Source organism: Squalius cephalus (genome assembly GCF_949319135.1).
Source record: "Squalius cephalus genome assembly, chromosome: 9".
Classification (NCBI taxonomy): Eukaryota; Metazoa; Chordata; class Actinopteri; order Cypriniformes; family Leuciscidae; genus Squalius; species Squalius cephalus.
In genome coordinates, this window is record NC_137130.1 from 39,940,908 (window position 1) to 39,962,002 (window position 21,095).

At 38.9% G+C, this 21,095-nt stretch overlaps 1 protein-coding gene across 1 annotated transcript in view; it reads right to left on the minus strand.

Annotated features, from left to right (window-relative positions):
- The window catches only part of LOC307163967 (piezo-type mechanosensitive ion channel component 2), a gene marked incomplete at its 5' end in the record, with an annotated part of 89,218 nt that overhangs the window by 45,861 nt on the left and 22,262 nt on the right, over positions 1-21,095 (minus strand). The window contains 16 exon segments of the mRNA XM_079880314.1: positions 794-994; positions 2,427-2,573; positions 3,964-4,140; positions 4,263-4,426; positions 4,908-5,005; positions 6,523-6,690; positions 6,854-7,002; positions 7,227-7,408; positions 9,740-9,845; positions 10,456-10,719; positions 13,215-13,370; positions 13,756-13,881; positions 18,603-18,768; positions 19,662-19,875; positions 19,959-20,178; positions 20,456-20,600. Of these exon segments, the coding sequence (XP_079736440.1) occupies positions 794-994; positions 2,427-2,573; positions 3,964-4,140; positions 4,263-4,426; positions 4,908-5,005; positions 6,523-6,690; positions 6,854-7,002; positions 7,227-7,408; positions 9,740-9,845; positions 10,456-10,719; positions 13,215-13,370; positions 13,756-13,881; positions 18,603-18,768; positions 19,662-19,875; positions 19,959-20,178; positions 20,456-20,600 (2,683 nt within the window).

The window sequence follows — 21,095 nt, forward strand, 5'->3', positions numbered from 1 at the left end:
AGGCAAGCGCACATTGTCATCCTTTTCACAAATTCGCATTTTAGTAGTTGGAATACGGAAACAATATCATTTTAAAAACCCACTTTCAAAACCCGTTTTCGGGACCCCAAAATGCCGTTGTCGTGTAAATGAATGACCAAAACGTTTAAAAAGGTTTCATTTTTTAGTTGTAAAGGGTATCTTGTAAACACCCCCTTAGTCCCAAAGTATAAAGGAGACGTCCAAAACATTCCTGATGTTTCTCTAAGCTGCTCGCTGTGCAGCCACACTGATCAGGTTACTTAGTTTAATCAGGCGCTTTCTTCAAGTTCAATTATTTGTATTTATTTTACCTCAGTTAATGTTAATTTTATTTCAAGTAACAAATTGTTATTGTAGTCAACAATCATAATCTAAATTTAATTTCAGCCTAAATTTGAGATTTGAGATCCAATTTAAAATACTCAAATTATGTCACATTTCACACTATGCTAGTTGAAAGAAAAATAGCTTTTTGCTTGAAATGCAGATCATTTTGTCTAAGCAACTATAAGCAAGTCAATATGTAACGAAGTTAGTGTCACTATTTTTAGTTGGTTACTCTGACTTATAATTGTTTCAGTTGCAGTGCTGTTTGTAAAACATGAAACTGCAAAGAAGAGTCTGTAATTTACTGCAAATGAATCCAAAAAACTAAATCATTAGGGGATGCATGAGATGGTAGACGTCAAAAGATAAAAAGGTTATGTTGTACTCAAACATAACTAGTCATGTAATATATGCTATTAAAGTATTGTATACTAACTTTACGTACCTCCAAACCAAACTTGTAGAAGAAATAGTTGGCAAAATATCTGAGGCAGGGCAGAATGCCATGGTCCAGATTATGATGCGTCACACCCTGGAATATGATGCGGCTGTATGTTGCTTTAAGGCCATATTGAAGACGGTGATGCAGCTGGTGGCGATGGACAGTCACATCAAACACAAGGAGGCCTAAAATTAACAGGTGATTCTATTGGAATCACCAAAAAATAAAAAAAATAAACATTATTCTTAAGTCTGCATTTATTGACAATTTATTTAAAGTCAACATGAATCTCCATTCATTAAATTCTGTAATGTGACATTTCTGGGTGAAACAGGATATGCTAGGATGTAATTCCCCTAGATCAGCAATATGAATCATTAAAGGTCCCGTTCTATGTGATCCCATGTTTCAAACTTTAGTTAGTGTGTAATGTTGTTGTTAGAGTATAAATAATATCTGTAAAATTATAAAGCTCAAAGTTCAATGCCAAGCGAGATATTTTATTTAACAGAAGTTGACTACAAAAAACGGCTGGATTGGACTACATCCCTCTACTTCCTTCTTTAGTGATGTCATTAAAACTGTTTTTTGACTAACCTCCGCCCACAGGAACACAGGCGTATTGATGGCGAAATGTCAACAGACGGTTGATGTTTATCTATAATCGGATACCGCAAAAGTTTAATTCGAAGTTGTTAGTTTGCTCTGTCCATTTCACCACGGACTGTTTTTCTAACCTGGGATAATATCAAGCAGACTTCTCTCAGCGTTTCATACTGACGAAGGGGACAATTTCAACTATATTCCAGCAAGCGGTAAGTAGTGATTTAATATGGAAGTAGCGATCAACTTCACATCGTTTCTCTTAGTAGGATGAAAATAATCTTACTTAAACTGTGATTAATATATATATATATATATATATATATATATATATATATATATATATATATATATATATATATATATACAGAAAGCGATCAAAGAACAAAACTCGTTATGAAATCAATGACGCTGTTACACTGCACAACGAAGCTCTTACTGTACTTACCTCATGTTTGCATTGGTGAAATCATTAGTGAGAGTGCAGAAACTTCGTTGCAATGATAAGATCTTTCACGCGATCAACAGGCTGTCATCTGCTCAATGCTCATAACTGCAACCTTTTATGTGATGGGAATAGATCTAAATACTTAAAAAACTTCTCACGATTCGTTAATCCCGATAGCTGTAATAGTAAAAACGTATAATAGCTGTAATAGTAAAAGTTTTCCAGATAGTTCCACATGTAATGCCAGATATTTCATATGCAAGCATGTCAGCCAATCACAGCAGAGGGCGTTTACACTGAAGTCTCACAGCAGACACGCCCCCTCAAACAGAGTGTTCAAACCAGGGAATGAAATCAGGCTAGGAAATATGCCTTTTATTTCTAAATTATAACAATTTTTGATCTAAAAAACATACTAACATTATAAGGGCACCCCTGGAAACATTATAAAATAATAAAAATAATCCATGGAATGGGACCTTTAAAAATGGTTATACTTTTTCATTTGGGGTTTTTGAAAAAAATGTATTCCAAAAAAATTATGTAATTCATTAATATTATTATAAAAAATGCGTAGCAGAATACCCAGAGACAGGGCAGGATGCGATCCTCACACTTCCTCAGTCCGCCGACCCACATCGCTGGATCTACTGGTGCCACATACAGAACTGAAGTCCTCAGTAGCTCTGCTCTGTTACCAGCAGTCCAACTCTCATTAGATGATGACAGGCCCTTTGGAAAGGTTGGACTATTAAAGAACTTCGACATATAAATTTGGACATTTAAAAGGACACAAAATGTGTAGATCATATATTGTTTAACTTTTTATCTGGTTACGGTAATAGTCACTGTATGTGTGCATGAGAAGTGATCTGTCTATCCCAAATAATGCCAAGCAAAAAGCCAGAAATGAATACCAGTAGTCAGGAATGAATACTGGCCATTCTTTTCCAAATGAAAATGTTGTACATATTAAATGCATCAATCTAATGCAACACTGAGCTCCAACCTCTCTTCATTGACCAATTTTTAGCAAAATAAAAAAGTATTTACATTGACTTGTACCTGGACTTTTTTTTTTTTTTTTTGATGGTGCCTCAGTCCATATCACTCAAATATTATATTTTTATATTATTATTATTTTATTATTATACATTTCTAAGACAGAAACAAATTTATATTGTAATACTGCATTGTTAAATAAAAATTTATATTTAATTCATATCATCCACCGCTAATCCTGGACTGGGTCACGGTGGCAGCAGTCTAAGTGAGGATGCCCATATGTCCTTTTCCCAGGCCACTTCATCCAGCTCATCCTGGAGGATCCCAAAGCAATCCCTCCATTATGTTCTGGGTGTGCCTTGGGGTCTCTTCCCAGTTGGACATGCCTGGAACACCTCCACTGACAGATCCTGAACCAGATCTGGCTCCTTTCCATGCGGAGGAGCAGTGGCTCTTCTCTGAGTCTCTCAAGGATGTCTGAGCTTCGCACTGTCTCTCAGGGTCAGAGAAACCCTGCAGAGGAAACTAATTTTGTACCCACAATCTCATTCTTTCGGTCACTACCCAGAGCTTGTGACCATAGGTGAGGTCTGGAACATAGATCGATTGGTAAATCAAAAGCTTCGCCTTCAGGCCTAGCTCTTTTTTCACCACGACAGTCCGGTACATGACCGCATTCCTGCTGCCACCGCACCTATCCACCTGTCAATCTCATGCTCTGACCTAGCCTCACTCGTGAACAAGACCCTGAGGTACTTGAACTCCTCTACTTGGGGAAGCAACGCACTCGTTGAAGTCGCCCTGCAGAACTATATAGTCTCCAGGTGGAACCCCGTCCAGGACCCCACCCAGGACCTCCAAGATGGCCTGAACTCCGAACTTGTGTGTGCGTCAAACAAACCTCACTGGCATGCAAAAGTTTCTGTGGTAACAATGTGCATATGTATGTGTGTAAAGCCAAAATTATTCATCATGAAACTGTGGTAAAACAGATTAGACTATGGAGGGCTGCCACACTGTGTGTGTGTGAGTGTGTGTGTGTAAGAATTGCTGGTGCATTAGTAATATAACAGTAAAATGATGTTTCCAAGTCAGCAGTTACATAAATCATACTTACAGCAGTGCAGTTTGAAGAATATTCAGATGGTTTGATACTTTTTAGCTGGTACATCATTTTACACACAACCATCACACATGCCCAAACAGAAGACACATTGAAGGCCAAAGGCCGCAGTCTCGGATATGGCAGAGCAAATGTCCAAAACACCAAAAACAAAAAGTTCATCAGCGATACCTGAAATACAAACCGCATGTAAGAGTGTAAGTAACAGTGTATATGTGCTAGTTGAGCTTGACTGCATGTCCAACTAATCTAATGTAAGGTTTGTGTAGGATGTACACTGGTTTATGTTTTACCTCCTTCACGCAAACCCAGATGATGCCTGTGGAGACTAGTTTGAAGCTGTGGAGCTCCAATATTCTCCAGCACACCTCCTGACCTCTCCAGAACAACAGAACAGCACGCAGCATCAACTCATGCACCCTGTCCACCACCACCAGCCAGTGGCTCACTGCGTCCACTACAAAACATGCACACATTCTGCTTATTTCAATATATTGCATTACGTCATTTTTTTTCACGTGAAGGCGGCATAAAGCCCTGTGTCTTAGTCACTCTGGTGGCTTTTAGTTTGCATTTAGTGTGGTTTGCAGTTTTCGTGTTCTTCTACTATTTATTCTCCTGTGATCTCCAGTAAAGTTAAGATTTTTTTTTTTTTTTTTTTTTTTAAATAAAGGCTATTTTGGTTTTACACAATTTTGGTCTGCTACACAAGAACTTCAATTACTTCAATTTGTTTCACAAAACATAATTTATTTGAATGGACTGTTATACTCTCTACAAAGTTTTCCTCAATTTATTTCAGGAAATAAACTATTTTTGAGTGTCGTTGGAGAAAAAATATTTCCACTAAATTATGGCTTCCTCACACAGAACGTGTTGTATGGATTACTTGTGTGGTGCATTTTAAACCAAATTGTCCAGGTAGGAATTGTACATACCATCATCTTCTAATTCTATTTCATGATGTTTGTCCAAGGAGGAAGACGAAATATGTATTTGATCACCACCTTTTCCTCGGAGCTGCCCTTCCTTCAGCCTTCAAGGGAGAAAGACAGAGTCACGTATACCTCCCCACTGAGATGTGTTGAGATTTTGAAACAATGCAGTTGAATTACATGCAGTTGCTTGCTTTATTGGGGAACAGCGCCATCTAGCGTTTTCTCACCCCATTTGCTTTTGTAATGTGGAAAAGTGCACATGGGTCAAAATGTTTTAAAACAACAATAAATTATGGACAGAACTGTGAAAAAAAAAATTGCAACAACTTAGAACAAAGCATCTTATTCAACAATAAGGGTGAAGGGGGAGATACTAACACACAGCATTCCTGTGATCTGTAGTCAGTTTACACGTCACACTCAGGGCATGTGGACAAAAATAAAACTGAAGTGCAATTCAACAGAAAATCAATGTACATTCAGATTCTTTACAATTTATTAAAGTAAAAAAGTACACCTGTCTCTCTTTTATTTTGTCACTTCCAGCTGTACTTCTATTTCTAAAAAAATCTAAAGCATCTACCGAAAGTCTTTTTCGTAATGGTCATAATTTAAGGGCTGCAACGTTCATTTGTTCCACAGCCGAAAACCAGCTGTGTTTTTCTGGACTGCAACCACTAATAAACATATTCAAAAAGTGTAAGAAGAATCAAAATCAGATGTGTGCGTTAGCACATCTCTTCATCTAGAAATTTTCCATTTACTATAACCATTGTGCCCTTGAGTAAGGCACTGAAGCTACACATTAAACCTGAATTTTGTTCTGCAAATGGCTTTAAAGGACCATCTGTTTCTGTGACTTCTCACTTGAAGCCCTGCAAACCTAAACCTCACTCACCATTTCATCAGTTTCTCAGTGTTTTTCCTTATCCTGCAGTAAATATAAAAGAAAAGAAAAAGAAAGTCAGTTTATTACAGGAGTTCTTATAACGCACAAAGGATGAAGGTGCTTTAGAGGCGGAAGATGCATGACTTCAGGATCAAGAAAACTCAGGTTGTATAAATAAATGCACAAAATCACCAGTCACCTCAGCTGAAAGGATGCAATTATCATTAAGGAAAACAAATAATATATTAGAGCTGTCAATTTATTGTGTTGATTTCGTTCAATTAATTATGGAAAATGTATTTAATGAAGTAAAAAAAGAAAACTATTTAAAGCCGCTGCAAGAGGTGAAATACTCACATATCAAAAATCCCCTTCAGTGTTTCCTTCAGATATTCTTCTCTGAAATCATATCTCAAGATATTAATAGACATTAATGCAATGTTGCTTCTCAAGTAAATTCATCTTGTTTTAATTGGAAAATTATATAAAACTATTTATTAAGAATACATTTTGCAGTGTAAAAGGCAGGCGAGTTAGCATTAGCCATAAGAGAATGTTTGTTCAGTTCACTGCTGATGGAACTGATTAACATAGAAAAAAAAAAAGATAAAATTGAAAGAAAAGTTTGAATAGAAGCTATGGAGTATGCAGAGTTTTTATTCTGATGGTATTGAGTCCAAAAGACAAAGATGCATTGTGTTTGTGTGTCTGCGTATTTTGCCACACCTGTTTGTTCGGTTCTCCGTTGAAACTGTCTGAAGATCGGTTACAGAGAGGAAGTCACAGTTGAAATAATGCAGCTGAAGAATGCAGGCCAGAAGGAAGAAGGCCGGCCGTAAGATTCGTGCAAATAGTTCAACGGTGTCAAACTGTTCTAACCCAAGGTCTCGTAACCTGACAGAGTGAACACACAGATTTCATGTGGAAAAGCTGTCTCATAATCATATGTACATCAGAAAACTAGCATGTAAATCATTTTTGGTGGCATTTTTGCCCCAAAGCCCTGTTAATTTCTTAAATGATTCTAAGAAATTATTATCTTCATGGCAGTACTTACCTTTCCTCTGTTATGCCTAAGATCTGTTGGAACAGGTTACAGACACTTTTAAACTGGTATATGTAGATCAGCATCAAAACTAGCATAGAGTATCCAACCACAACTGCCCAGAAATACTTCAGTTGACTCCTCCATAGTTCATAATGCACCTGGACAAAACAGTTACATCAATATTCAAGGTAAACAGAATTCACAACCCATTTTATTTAAGTAATGTGACATTTCCAAGTGAAATTAAAATCAATGAGAGAACAAAAAAAAAAAAAAAAAAAAAAAAAAGATATATGAAAGTCTAATGACTTTATTTTATGCATCTGGAAATGGTGAAAAGTGGGCATTTCATTACAGAAATGTTAAAATGGTCTAAACTCACCTCGTACAGAACCACACCGAAAAGGAATAAGCAGATATAGAGAATTTTGTAGACTGCCACTTTGTCTGAGAAACTGACAAAGAAGAACATGAAGCAGCAGCAGAAGATCCAGTACTTCACCAACATGCCTTTCACTAATCCTCCAAACACCGTCATCATTTGAGAGCTTTGACTGTTGTCACCTGTAATAGAAATATACACACATTTCCACAATATATTGATTATTTTGAGATGTTATATTTTCAAACATGAAAGACATAAGACTTAAAGACATAGTAATCTACTGTCATTTATAGAAACAGCAGCATTTTCTATCCCTTGACATCAACTGAAATTGAAGTAGGCTAATTGATAAAAATTATGATTTAAAAAAAACTGTTACTAAAGTCTAAGCTCCTGTTTACACCTGGTATTAAGAAGCAAACATTTTCTTCAATCTGATCACAAGTGGACGACACTAAATACAGGTGTAAATGGGGTCTAAAATGTTTTGAGCTTGTCCACTTCCAGGATTATTTCGGATTGCTTTCACAGTTCAGTCAAGAGGTCGAATGCATTCAAACTGCCACAAAAGAACGGCTAGAACTAACCTAATGCGTAAACATTGTGTGTAACACCCCTCTAATAAAGAAGTGAACAAAAGTGGACAAAAAAAGCAAGCGTAAACAGCGTAACCTCATCTACTTGTGATCCGATCTACCAAAATGCATCTTAAAGGGATGGTTCGGAGTAAAATCAACCTAGGGTCCTTTGCACCATGACCTCGAGCCAAACACCCCCCAGAAGCCTTTTTTCCTTTGGTTGAACATGATTAAAGTTAGAGCTTATTTAGAGATATCAGCCGGATGGTTTAGTGCAGGCACTAATGGATCCTATGATGTATCTGGTAAATTTCCCCACTAATAATGCCCAGAATGGCACCAAACTTCTACAGTAGCACAAATAGGTTCTGTACTCATAAAACGAGACATTGGAAAGTTTGTAAGTACATCAGGAGTTTATTTAAATAACACTTGCCTGACGGCTCATGCTACCGCTAACCTGGACGTCAACGTCACTTCAGTGGTTTGGGAAAAGCTCGTAAAAGTCCTGGCAGAAAGCGCTGCATAAGGATGTACCGAACCCCTAACCATCCCTTTAATACCAGGTGTGAACAGGACCTAAGCTGGCTTCCTGGTCTTAGCTGATCTCCCTAAGCTGATTCAGGGCACTTTTCAGTGAGGAAAACTAGCTTGGCTAAGCTATGAGAAGACCTTGAACGAGCTAAGCCCATCATAAACAACGGCGGCCACAACTCAGCCCTGAATGTCAGTGAAGACCACGACACTTTGACAGGCCCTAAGGACAGATCTCCTGTGAAGACCTAGTCGACTAGACAGCCCTTGGCACAGACCCTCAGCAAAGACAACAAGAACCAAACAAGTCCTTTGCACAGGCCAGCTTCTACTGTTCCCACTAAATATAGGAAATGGCTTATCAATCTTAAAGCAGAAAGAGCTGGATGAAACATTTGAATCATATCAATCCAGAATCTGACAGCCTGGATTAAATCCCACTATGTTTGCTCATTTGGCCAGGAGAGAGCTGGCCAACCCCCACTGAGCCTTGTTTCTCACAAGGGTTTTCTTCTCCATTTCTGTCAACTGCTCTTCAACTGCAATCAACTTTGTTTCATAACTGACCAATTTTGCAACACTGATACTGTTACTGAACTGAATTGAATCAACATTAAAGTGTCTTCTGTAGCTCTTCTTTACAGCAGTTTGCATCATTACTGTTTGTTCCCGTTTATTACTATGAAGCTGCTTTGAAACAATCTGTAATGTATAACTCAATCCACTTTGTGCATTAAAATTGTGTAATACACACCTAGCCCATATACAGTATTAATTAGGGTCCCACTTTATATTAAGTGGCTATAGGTACTCTGTACTTACATTGAAATTAATAAATTGATACAATGGGCTTATTGTGTACATACATGTTTTCACATTGTACTTATGTTGTGAAAATACCTGTATGTAATTACAGCTGTAATTAATGTATGTAATTACATTGTAATAACACTGTTGACCCTTCCCTTACACCTTAACCCACCCTTAAACCACACCTGTCCCTAACCTTACCCGTATCACACCTCAACAGCAGCACAAGTGTTTTACAATCCATCATGAACACAGTAAGTACATGTACTTATTTGTTGATGTAAGTACATAGCACTTAAAGCCACTTAATATAAAGTAGAGCCGTTTATGTTTTAGCATCTGCATCCATACTGCCTTTGTTTTGTGGCCTTCAATCATCTTAACACATTGTACATGTATTTTGCAAAAACAGTTGCAGGCCAAATAATGTTGTTTTTTTTTAAAATCACATATTTATGTTATACCTATAAATCTATAGTGACTTCACCTGGCCCTAATCAGACAATGCAGAACAACCACATGCTGTATATCATGCACAGATTCTGTTAAAAATAATAATTAATCAAAAGATCAAAAATATATCCATACATGCTTGAACTTTGACTTCCATTAAATCATCCTTGCTCTGTAGCTCCTCTTTTTTTTCCTTCAGCCGTTGCCTGAGTAAAATCCAGAAACTAAACGTAAAAGAAACCTGCAAAGAAATCATTAGATTTTAAAACAGATATGGGACGTTACACATATATAACACATCTTATAAAAATGAGTGCTGTCAATCAATAAAAAAAATAAAAATAAAAAACGTTTAATAAAACCTAATATTACATTTTTAAATACATTTTTATAATGTAATAATTGCACATTTCCATGACAAGTTCAAGATCAATCTTAATTAAACAACTGAATAATCAAGTAAAAAGGAATTTATACGTGTATGATGTTATGCTGTAGCCACATTAGATCAGAGGTTTCGAAAATAGATGGATGGATTATTCAGTTGTACATCGGTTGTAAACTTGTTATTGTGGTGCATTGTGGGATTGAATGAGTTCACTTAATAACGTCCACTATGGTTTCAGACACCACTACAAATGGCTGTCCCCTCAAATAATGCCCTATTTAAGGGCATATGGGGTGATTTTAGACATATATAACAACTGCGCTCTCTTGTAGCGGCGATAATAGATGTAGCTAAATTGTTGTCATTCAGGAATAACAACACAATATAACAATTCCTTTAACAATTAATCGTGCAGCTCTATAACTGAGAACACTTTGTTAAGCTCCATCACAAAATTTCATACCTTTGCAGCAAGGTGCACACTGGGCACTGGATAACCATAGACATCAAAGTCAATCAACACAACCTTCGGTAAAGCAGGGAAAATGTCAATATGCTTAAGATGGAGTTGGCTGATGAATGTAACCACTAGCAGCAATGTCCCGTAGACAGCAAGAAATGGAGCGCTAAGCATAGCGAACCGCCGCCGATCCTTCAGCATCCAGATCACACATGACCACACCAGTAATATTAACGTGAGCCATGAGTTATAGCTGATGCTCCATACCTGCACACATATACAGAAAAACAAGCATGTAACTTGACGGGCCTCCGTCCAGAAGAAGAGCAAGTGCCCTCAATTTCATGGAACAAGGCTTGACACGAGTGGGTGTGTCTTCCAATTTGGGAAGTGTGCAGATCGGGAGAGGGCATATGTTCTAATAATAATAGGACCATTCAACCGGTTACACTAGCAAAGATAATATGGCTGTAGCATGTAGGTTTATTTTTTTATGTTTAGCTGTTTTGCTTCCACAGTTTTTGTGATATATTTATTATATAAATATATTATACTGTAAAAATAATTCCGTAAAAATACGGGTAAAAGACCCGTAAAAGACAAATATGGAAAATTCCTTCAAATTAATATGGAACATTGTAATGTATTTTTATGGAATTTTTAGCGCAATTTTCCTACGTACAAAATTGCGATTGTTAACTCATGATTTCTGTTCTGTCTGTGCGCACCAATCTTGCACTTCTATCTACTCCTCAACCAGACCACCTAGAGACTTCGGGTTTTCGGCATTATGTTAAGGAAGGTCTAATCTCGGGAACGCACACAAAAAAAAAAAAAAAAAAAAAAAAAAAACATAAAAAGATTTACTATCTCTTAGTGTTGTGATCCCATGACGTCAGAAAATTGCGCTAAAACACTCACTGAGTTTTTATTACTTGTTTTACAGTGATTGCAAAATTATTGAGTGTAAAAAAAAGCATTGCTCAATGTTATATATAGTGTGAAATGTCATGGCGACTGGATCTGAATGCATATTTACTGCATTCAGTTTTTAAAGAAGTAAACTAACCCTGGATCATAACCTGCTCTGTTAATGGCCAGACTATCCAACATCATTAGTGACATGCACTTCACTTTCATTAACAATTTTGATAATTATCCTAGGTAACAACGATAGAAATTGCATGGAACAATGTATTTTCATGAACAGTTCATAAAGCATTTTAATATTTGTATCGTGGGGTAACCATTTTATAAAAGCAATAAGGTACTCAAGGAGTGCTGGAGTGATTGCAGCCAGACAGGGTTTTTGACTTTATCTGAAGTGCAAGAAATTCCACACACTAAAAAATGACGGTGTTGTTTTTCATCATTAAATTAATTAAATCTGTAGGATATTGGTCTAAAATACAGCTTTTGTCACAGCTTCTATATAAGTCATGTATGCGTATTGATCACATGATTGAAAGTTTGAAAACGCCCACTGATTAGCCACCACCCATTCTGAGCAACCTGTAAAGGTGTTATGTTGAAAAATACGGAAAAATACAGTTTTTTCCTTCTCTATGTAGCGGGTAGGGGGGTTGAGATGGGAAGTGTACCTTTAAGACCTGCTCACTGCCACTGATTATTTGGAGTCCCTTTAAATGTGTCGTGAGACATGAACAGAAAAGCATTAATGCGGTGTGAGTTGAAGAGTGAGCCTCTTGGTGTATTGGCTGTGTAAACGGGAGAATCTTGGTCTGGCGTCTGCGTGTATGGTGACCAGTAACTGGTACCAGCAGTTACGAGTCTATAGAATCTTGCTCACATAATAGCGAGTAGTGATTCTATACGGGTTTGCAGCAACAAGCAACACTGGGAAGAGTGCACAGTTATTAGTCATCCACACCGTTTAGCTTTATTGTTACGGGGCATATAGCGCTAATTCATCTAGGCTGGTGTCTAAAGAAAAACGTGGATTGCCTTCGTCTGTCACTAGCCACTGTTTTTCCTGGGTTTAATCATTTTGTTTTACTTTGTATTTCTTTGTATGTATGTGTGTGTGTCTTGGGGATCCGCTACCATTGTTTTGTGATGACCTGGACCTAGGATGGAGTCTTGCTAGTGGTAGCTTGTTAATCCAAATGGTTTGCTTGTTTTGTTTGTTTTGTTTTTGTTTCTCTGTTTGGCAATCATATTCCAATATTCGGCCTATGGGCATTGTGCAATATCTCCTTTGGGGACAGAGTCTATTTTGCAATGTTCACTAGTGTGAAGTGTGAAATGCTGTGTTAGTGTATGCACGGCCGATTTGGTTTGAAGTCTCTTGCAGTGTTGGAGTGTGTGTATGTGAATAGTATCTATTTATTCGATTTTATTCACTGTAGACTTGATATTGTTAGACTTTATATCCTGTACCTCATTTACTATGAGACTTTTATTCACTGTGATTTATTTATTGTAGAATTGTTCTCTGTTACCTACAGGGAATATTTGTTGCTCTGATTGCCAATTCAGTACATTGTCTAGTGTTTAATAAAACTATAATTGAGTACATCAGTCCCATTTCCATCCTTTCATTGGATACAACCTGCCTAAATAGTTTAAAGGGGAGCGCTGTTTGGGTTTTCTAGTTAAGATAATCAAATTGTGTGCGTTGGAGCGCCCCCTAGGGGTCACATCTATAATCATCTATAAATATCAAAAGGTCAGAAAATACTCAGATTATACTGCAAGCATGAATCAACATAGGGCTATTCTGCCCGTAAACACTACGTTACCATCGCGATGATGAGAGCAATTATATAGCTCTGTTTCATGACGAACTGTCCAAGCTGGATCAAGGCACTGGGTCCAGGCCGATCAGTGGAAGGTAGAGCGTCCTCGTCATTCAATATTTCATTGCCTCCGTCACTGCTTTCATTCTCCACAGTATATTCTGTGCATGCATCACACAATCACACAATCACACACACAGATTATAAAATGTAAAAAAAAAATAAACTTAATAAATAGATGTGAACAGAGTGTAAATCTCAAATATTTTAGGAGTTTGACGTTTGCAAGCCATTACCTGTATATGTATTGACTGTTGCAATGACAAAACTATATCTAGTTTAGCAATAGTTCAGAGAGTTCAGATATCAGCACATCAACCCACCTCCTTCCCAGCTCCTCTATGCATTGTTTTATCATCTAGCCTTTAGTCATAGCTGACCTTGTTCTCAAACTCTCTTCTGTCCTGTTGTTTTGTGTGTATTTGGGCAAAATGTACACATGAATAATGTAGACTTTCTATATTTAATTACTTTTTAATGAACAATAAGAGATCTTCTGTGTGTATGGAGATAAAGCCAAGCAATTTGGGTAGTCATCCTCCAGAATCAGCGAATCCACCCCAGAACCTTCGTGGTCTTGCCACGTCCTCTTCCACACCAACACCATAGCCTAAAACATGGCAACAACAGCACATAAAACAGATGTTTAAATAATGGTACGATGTAGTACTGCAAGTAACTGCTCTAATTATGCTTAAAGGCACATTATGTTGATTTCTGATAAAAATATCCAAAAACCACTACAACAATGTTATATATTTTGTTGATTTGTGTACTTACATTATCCCAAATGTTTCTAAGAATGTTTAAATCCAGAGAAATAAGCATAACTTGTTGGCAAACGGAGATGAGATGGGTCATGTGCTCGTCACATGATAGTGGGGCAGGGAACAGCCAATCACATCATGAAACATGTGCTGCGCCAATATACTACGCCCTAAAAGTATGTACTCTTTTTGTGAAGAAAAAGTAGATACTTTTGAGTGCGTAGCAAAAGAGTACACAAGCTTTGAGACATACTATCACATACAATTGCCTCTTTAACGGTTGCTCTCGTAAACTGACCTGTCAATCACCTTGTCAAAGATAAAATCCTCCACATTTGATTTGATTTCATTTCCTACCGTATCGGAGAAAAATGCAGTAGCACATTGATCTGCCAGTCGCGGGTCTTTCATGCGGAGATTTCTCCTCATATTAAGTAAGGGATAATATAGAGCGAGGCGGTTGTTATAGCGAATACAACCCCGACAGCCTGATCAGGACCCCGACGCAAAGCGGAGGCATGTAATAAGGCATGTAGGCATGTAATAATCCAGCTCATTACATGGCTACCTACCAAATAAATCAATAATTTGACACAAAATATTGATTTAAAAAGGAGTTTATTGATTTAAAAACGATTGTATTGCTTCCGCTAAAGAAAATAGTCCGTTCCGTCTCTACGGTTGTAATGTAATAAGCCATGTAATAATGCATAATAATGCATTTAAAAGTTAATGGCTAAACGGATCTTTATAATAAAAAAAAAAAATTATTATTAGGTTAAAATTTGATTAGTCACTCAAACCTTTATCTAAACCTCTCACCATCGGTTGCGCATATCCGCCATGTTTTGTTGTTTTTTAACACTTTTTACTCGTCGTGCTTGCAGTTCCTCTTCCAAAGCGCAATGGGTTGTGGGCAATATTAGTTGTTATAGTGAGCACGGATCCACACTTCGAAAATCCACTGAAAATAGTAGACCATCTGACTGCTGTCATACTCTTTTCAACATACTATGTTACCTCTTAACCACTTAACACCATACACAGACCTAGAGCACAAGGTGCCTCACAAATGGCCTTACGCCACAAAAAAAACCTCAGACATATACGTATATCCTGCCCCCTCCTGTAAGCTCTATGTGATCGATAGCCATAATCCCATGCAGAACTGCCCTGCAGCCTCATGTAGGCCCAACATGTCTATGTTGTCCTCCAGTCCTCTGCTGAACAATGTCTTCTTTCTTGCTCAACATAGTCCCCACCTGTTCAGTAAGTGGTTGTGTACCCAAAAATTCTGATTAGCTCCATAATATGTTCACAAATTCATGATCGCCTTAGTCCCCTTTAAAACTTTTAAAATGGCAGCATACTTCGGCTCCTCCCCGTCTTTTAATCTGCGTTATTCAGTGCATTCTACAATTACAATCTGCATCTGCAATTCCGGGGAGCGAATCCCTTTGTAGTTTTCTTGTTTATTATTCCCATGATTATTTAATGCTCTTTCTTGTTTGCCAATTAGTGATTGTGTACTTATAGACCTCATGTTTCCTGTCAATTTCCGAGCTTTGTTTGTGTCAGCCTTCTGTCGTTGAGTCTCATTCTCACAGTTTAGGCAAGGCAAGTCATCATCTGTTTTTTTTTTTTGTTTTTTTTTTAGTATTTGTTCTCTTCTATAATAAACTGTTCTTGGTTTCTACTGGACTAGCCTACAGTTCACTTTACGTGACAGATTGTTTTATAGATAAAATATGCCTACTTCACAAGCTTGGTGAGGCAGTATAGCACAGACTCCAGAAGGTTATGTCATCACTGACTGCCATGTGGCATAGGAATCACAAAGGCTTAAGAAAGTAACAGACCTTCCCTGTTGTATTAACCATGTAAATAATAAGGGTCTATTGCTCGTGATCATCACCTAATGGCAGTGTTTCCGATCGCTGGTCCTGGAGCCTGTCCTGTGAATATAGTGGCGAGTGTGCATTTTTCTGTGTGTGCTCAAATGGATAGTCTTTACAGAAACTTCATGAGAGCAATTCTATCTATATTGATTTTTATTTCTATTGACAAATTATATCTTACCTCTTTTCTTTCAGGGGGGAAATGGTTCATTTTGGAGAAGCTTGATTGGATGCTGGAGTCTTCAGAATGGTTTTCAACATGTTCCTGAGCATGGTATATATTCGGGTTACAAATGCAGATACATAGACAAACATGTACACAATTGCCTTTTTTTCAGTGTTTTCAGCAATACTTTTGGAGTGCAAAATAAAACAGATTTACTCAATTGCATTAAGTAGCAGTGACTGCAGTAATATAATTAAGAGATTCAATTACAGGATTGCCAGGAGATAAAAACAAGTTAGGTAGTACATTTTGGATATGCTAGAGCAGTGGTTCCCAGCCCTGGTCCTGAAGTGCCCCAGCACTGAACACTTTAGATGTCTCCCTAATAAAACACACCTGTGTAGCATACAGCACATTCTAGGGCCCAGTTTAATGATAGGGCTCCCTCTCTGACTGCAACAGTGAAGAAAGGTTTGCGACATTTCAATTGGATTGTCCAACATTATCAGATAAGGGTGCTAAGACAACTGACAGACACCTCAAACATTGGATAGGTAGGACTGCTCATTGATCCACAGGCAATTTCTGCCCTGCACCCATATTGAGACTAATCCCTAAGGTTAACACCCAAACAACAATTAAAATTCCTTTTAGATGCAGCAGTGGTGGCTGAAAAAATATAAGCCACACAAATCCATCTAAATATATTCATAACCATGTTTAAAATCCTTAAAAATTTATGTAAACTACAACACATCGGGCCACATGGGGTCTTAGGCACTCGATGTGCACAATCGCCTACACTGCAATGACGTAATTTTTGTCACTCGCACCTTTGCGCTTATGCAGAAGCAGTGAGTATAAACCAGGCTTAAGAGGTCATCTCACAATTTCACACTCAGATTAAGTGGTGTGACCAAAACTCACAATATTAATTTGGCGCCACCTATAAAACTCCAACATAACTGGGGTCTTGTTTGAGGTTAAGTAAAACTGCTACACCTGACTCATCTTATCAGCTCGTTAGTAAACTCCAAGACCTCAAATGAGTGTGTCAGATAAGAGAGACATCAAAAATGTGCAATGTTGGGGTTGGACCAGGGTTTGAAACCACTGTGCTAGAAGTGTTTAAATCATGCTGTAGGAGGGCCACTTTCCTGCAGGGTTCAGTTTCAACTTGCCCTAACACACCTGCCTGGAAGTTTCTAGTTATACTAAATATTTTGATTAGGTGGTTCAGATGTGTTTGAGTAAGGTCGGAGATAAAAGTCTAGCTTCCAGGAGCACGTGCAAGCACTTCTTGAACTGTATAGTGAGAGAGTGATGAGGGTGAAATACCACTCATCCCCATTCAGCTTGCATACGGAAACGTATATATATTACTACTTCCAAGCTCGTACCCCACGGGGACACCACTGATAAAGTGGGATGCGTAGCCGTGGAAACGCCCATCCTCTTTCAGCCATGTAAGACAGCCCTTATTATGCAAACATGAAAGGAGCATATCCTTCTCTCTGTATTTAAAAGGAGAAGCGACACATGAGGAAGTGAGACGCGAGAAGTGGAATAACCCATCCTGCCTCACCTGTCCAGTCGCCATGTATGACTAAAAAACCTTAACAGACCCTCATAGAGGTCTGGGAGAAATGGAAGACTGGCGGGGTAAACACGTTTATGACACGCTAATAAACACTCATCCAGTCTGCTTGGAGTGCTCTCCTGTCTCTCCACCGACCAGTCTAGGCTTAATCTGGTGGTGGCGCAGGTCATTACATTAAGTAACTCCCCATACGTGGGTGACATGGAGGAGGCAGCCTCCTTAGAGCTAGATTGACCGAGCAACATGCTCTCACCCGGACCGGAAGAAGCCGGCAAGCGTGCTTCAGAGTTCGGTGCGAGTGCATCGGAACTGGCAACATAGGATTGGGAAAGGGAAAGACCCGACCCAAGCTCTTCAGCTAGATCCAGCTGCAGACCCCATGTGTGCAGACAACGCTCTGCCTTGGCGCAGACGCCTGAATCTTGTCCCCCGAGAACAAAGCCAGGCAAGAGTAGAGCTTTTTCACAGTCAATGCATCACAGTACGCACAGCTAGCCCCCTCAAGAGCTGACCGTTCGCACTCACTCCGAGACACACCACACACAAATTATGAGTCATTGTGCGTGATGTATCGCTCACATTGAGGCATGCACTTTCTTTGCACTTTCGTACTATTATTTTTTAGCACATGCACAACAAACAAAGGGCTTCATAGACTGGATGAGCAACTCTCCTAACTGCTGTGTCATAAATGTGAGTACTTAGCAGCAGCTGTTTAGCCCTGTAGCTACATAACGTGTTAGGAGGACAGGTATTATATGGTGTATGCATATATCTGATGTTAAACTCTGCAGAAGATGATGGTAGCCCTCCAGGAGCAGATTTGGACACCCCGTCACAGAGAAACATGTTTTTTTGTAGCCTCGTGTCTGTGTGTGTGTGTGAAGTGCATTACAGTACCTCCTCAACAGATTGATTCCACTTTTGTAGTAGACTCATGACTGAAAAATACAGCAGTAGGAGCATTAGTGGGTTCATTATTGCAGGCCAGCTGCCATCTTCATGCAGAGCCAGGATATACGGTTCTGACATGTTGGTCTGGATGAGCGCTGTCAAACCAAACAACCTAGTAAACAGACATAGATATTAGATGCAAACAGATGCTGAATGTGTATTAGTAAGGTGTTGGACCAACAGCTTCAATGTGCCTTGACCCTGCAAGACTCTGGGACTCTACTGGTGTCATGTTTTGAGGTCTGTTCATGTTTAGGGGGGCTTTCACACTGGGCTCGTTTGCTGCGGTCCGAGCCCGGGCGCGATTGTTCCCGGCACCCCCGCAGCGTTGGCCTGGTTTCACACTCAACCTGATTCTATCGAACTCTGGTGCGTTTGCGTGCATCTTACGTCATCGCAAACGTGCACGGCGCATGATAGAAAACCGAACATGGGACAATATATCGTTTTTTTATTAATTTGGTGCTATTATGTGCAGCTGAGTAAACAACACAGGTTTACTGTGTGTGTGTGTGTGTGTGTGTGTGTGTGTGTGTGTGTGCGCACAAGCATAAGATGGCTTTCTGCTGCTTGCAAATGGACTCTTTTGAGGAGACAGTGGATTTCCATTAATTTGTTGCCCTGATTGCACGCGCTATTCGTGAATACACTGCAGACTCACTCTTGCTCGTATCGAAGGTAAAACTTCAACACTATCATCCCTTACATGTGTTTTATTTAACTAAATACATCATAATCGGCTAAAACACATGCGTAGGATACTTTACTTCCTGAACAAGTAAAGTGATCATGCTTCTTCATTGTAAAACACACTTGTACAGCATGCTTGATGTCAATAACATTGGCTTTTACAGAATGATATTGGTTTACTTAGTAGAGATCTGACCCAGACAGCAACATAGTGCTGGCCCAGATCTGGACCACATCTGGTATATGTGGATTCCACGTGTACCAGATGTGGGCCGGATCTGGGCCGACACTGTGTTGCTGTCTGGGGAACTGCACCTGGCAAAGTCATCCTGTGGAGGAATGAGCTGTTGGAAGAGGGGCAGCTGGTAGAGGTAGAGGATAAGGATGTGTCCTCCACTGAAGATGGTCATCATTACACACAAAGAGCTGTAGTGCAGCAGAGAGACGGTGTAGTCCAATACCCAGCACCACACAAGGCCAAGAAACACCATGAAATACAGTGCTGACGTCAGGGAGGGAAACGTTATACCTGTCAAAATATGTAACATCACTGACTGCATCTATAGATAATTTTCCAGAATGCATGCACACGTTCATCTCTGTATGCTTTACCTGCCAGTCCTAATAGAACAGTAACCAAAACTTTTCCAGCAGTGTTCATTACAGAAGACATGAGGAGTCTCAGACCAGTCATAAATATGATGAGTTTCTGCAGAACGTCGGGAGAGGAGGCAGGAGCTGTGCGGCTCTCAGCAGAGGTGTCTAAAGAGGAACCCTCAGACATTCCACTCTCCCCTTCATATTCTGAGTCTGAAATCTCTTCTTCGGAACCCTGTCAAATAAGGACACAGGACAAAAGCAGCCAACACTAAAAATGGAAATAAAATAAATACAGCAAAAAAAACCTTATTCCTTATAATCATTTATGTTACAATACAAAGTAGCCAGTACGTTTTGGATGATTTAATCAATTGACCTTTAGGCAAAGTTAAGTTCCAGCCATGCTTTCATTTTCAAGTAAACCCAGAGTCCTTGATCAACTGGCCCAGGTGTGTTTGATTTGATTCACAGAAAGTTGCTCTACAATAACAAGACTAGCTGTTCATTACCTCAGTCTCGTAGAGCTGCCGGCTGTTTTCACTGTGATGTAGCTTCTTGGGCTTACACCGGCGAATGATGCACAGTGTAGACAGGAAGACAGCAAAATCTGGCATTAGCAGACGTATTATGTTAAGTGTGTCCACATCGCTAAACCTGGAAAGAGTTCAATAAAAAAAAGTTTCACTTACAAAAAGCAAATATACTGGAATCATTGAGAAAATTTAAAGTGCCCCTATTATGCTATTTTAAAGTTTCCTAATGTTGTTTTGGAGTCTCCTACAACAGGTTTACATGCATCAAAGGTAAAAAAACTGTTTAATTTTCTCATAATATACACTTGCACATCACCACATTTTCCATGATTCTCAAACGACTCGTGAGATGAATCAATCTCTCTAAATCCCACCTTTCCACAAGCTACTCTGCTCTGATTGGCCAGACAACTCAGTCTGTTGTGATTCGTTTACCGCTTACAGCGAGCGTGTCGACAACAAAAACGTCCATTGCCATAACAACATCAGGTCTGCGTGTCCTGAGGCTTCCTACACTGTAAACTAAACACAGAAATGAACAATGACATTGATTTTACCATATCAATGCGAGCGCGAGTCCGATGATGAAACCCTGGAAGAACTAGTTATTCAACCC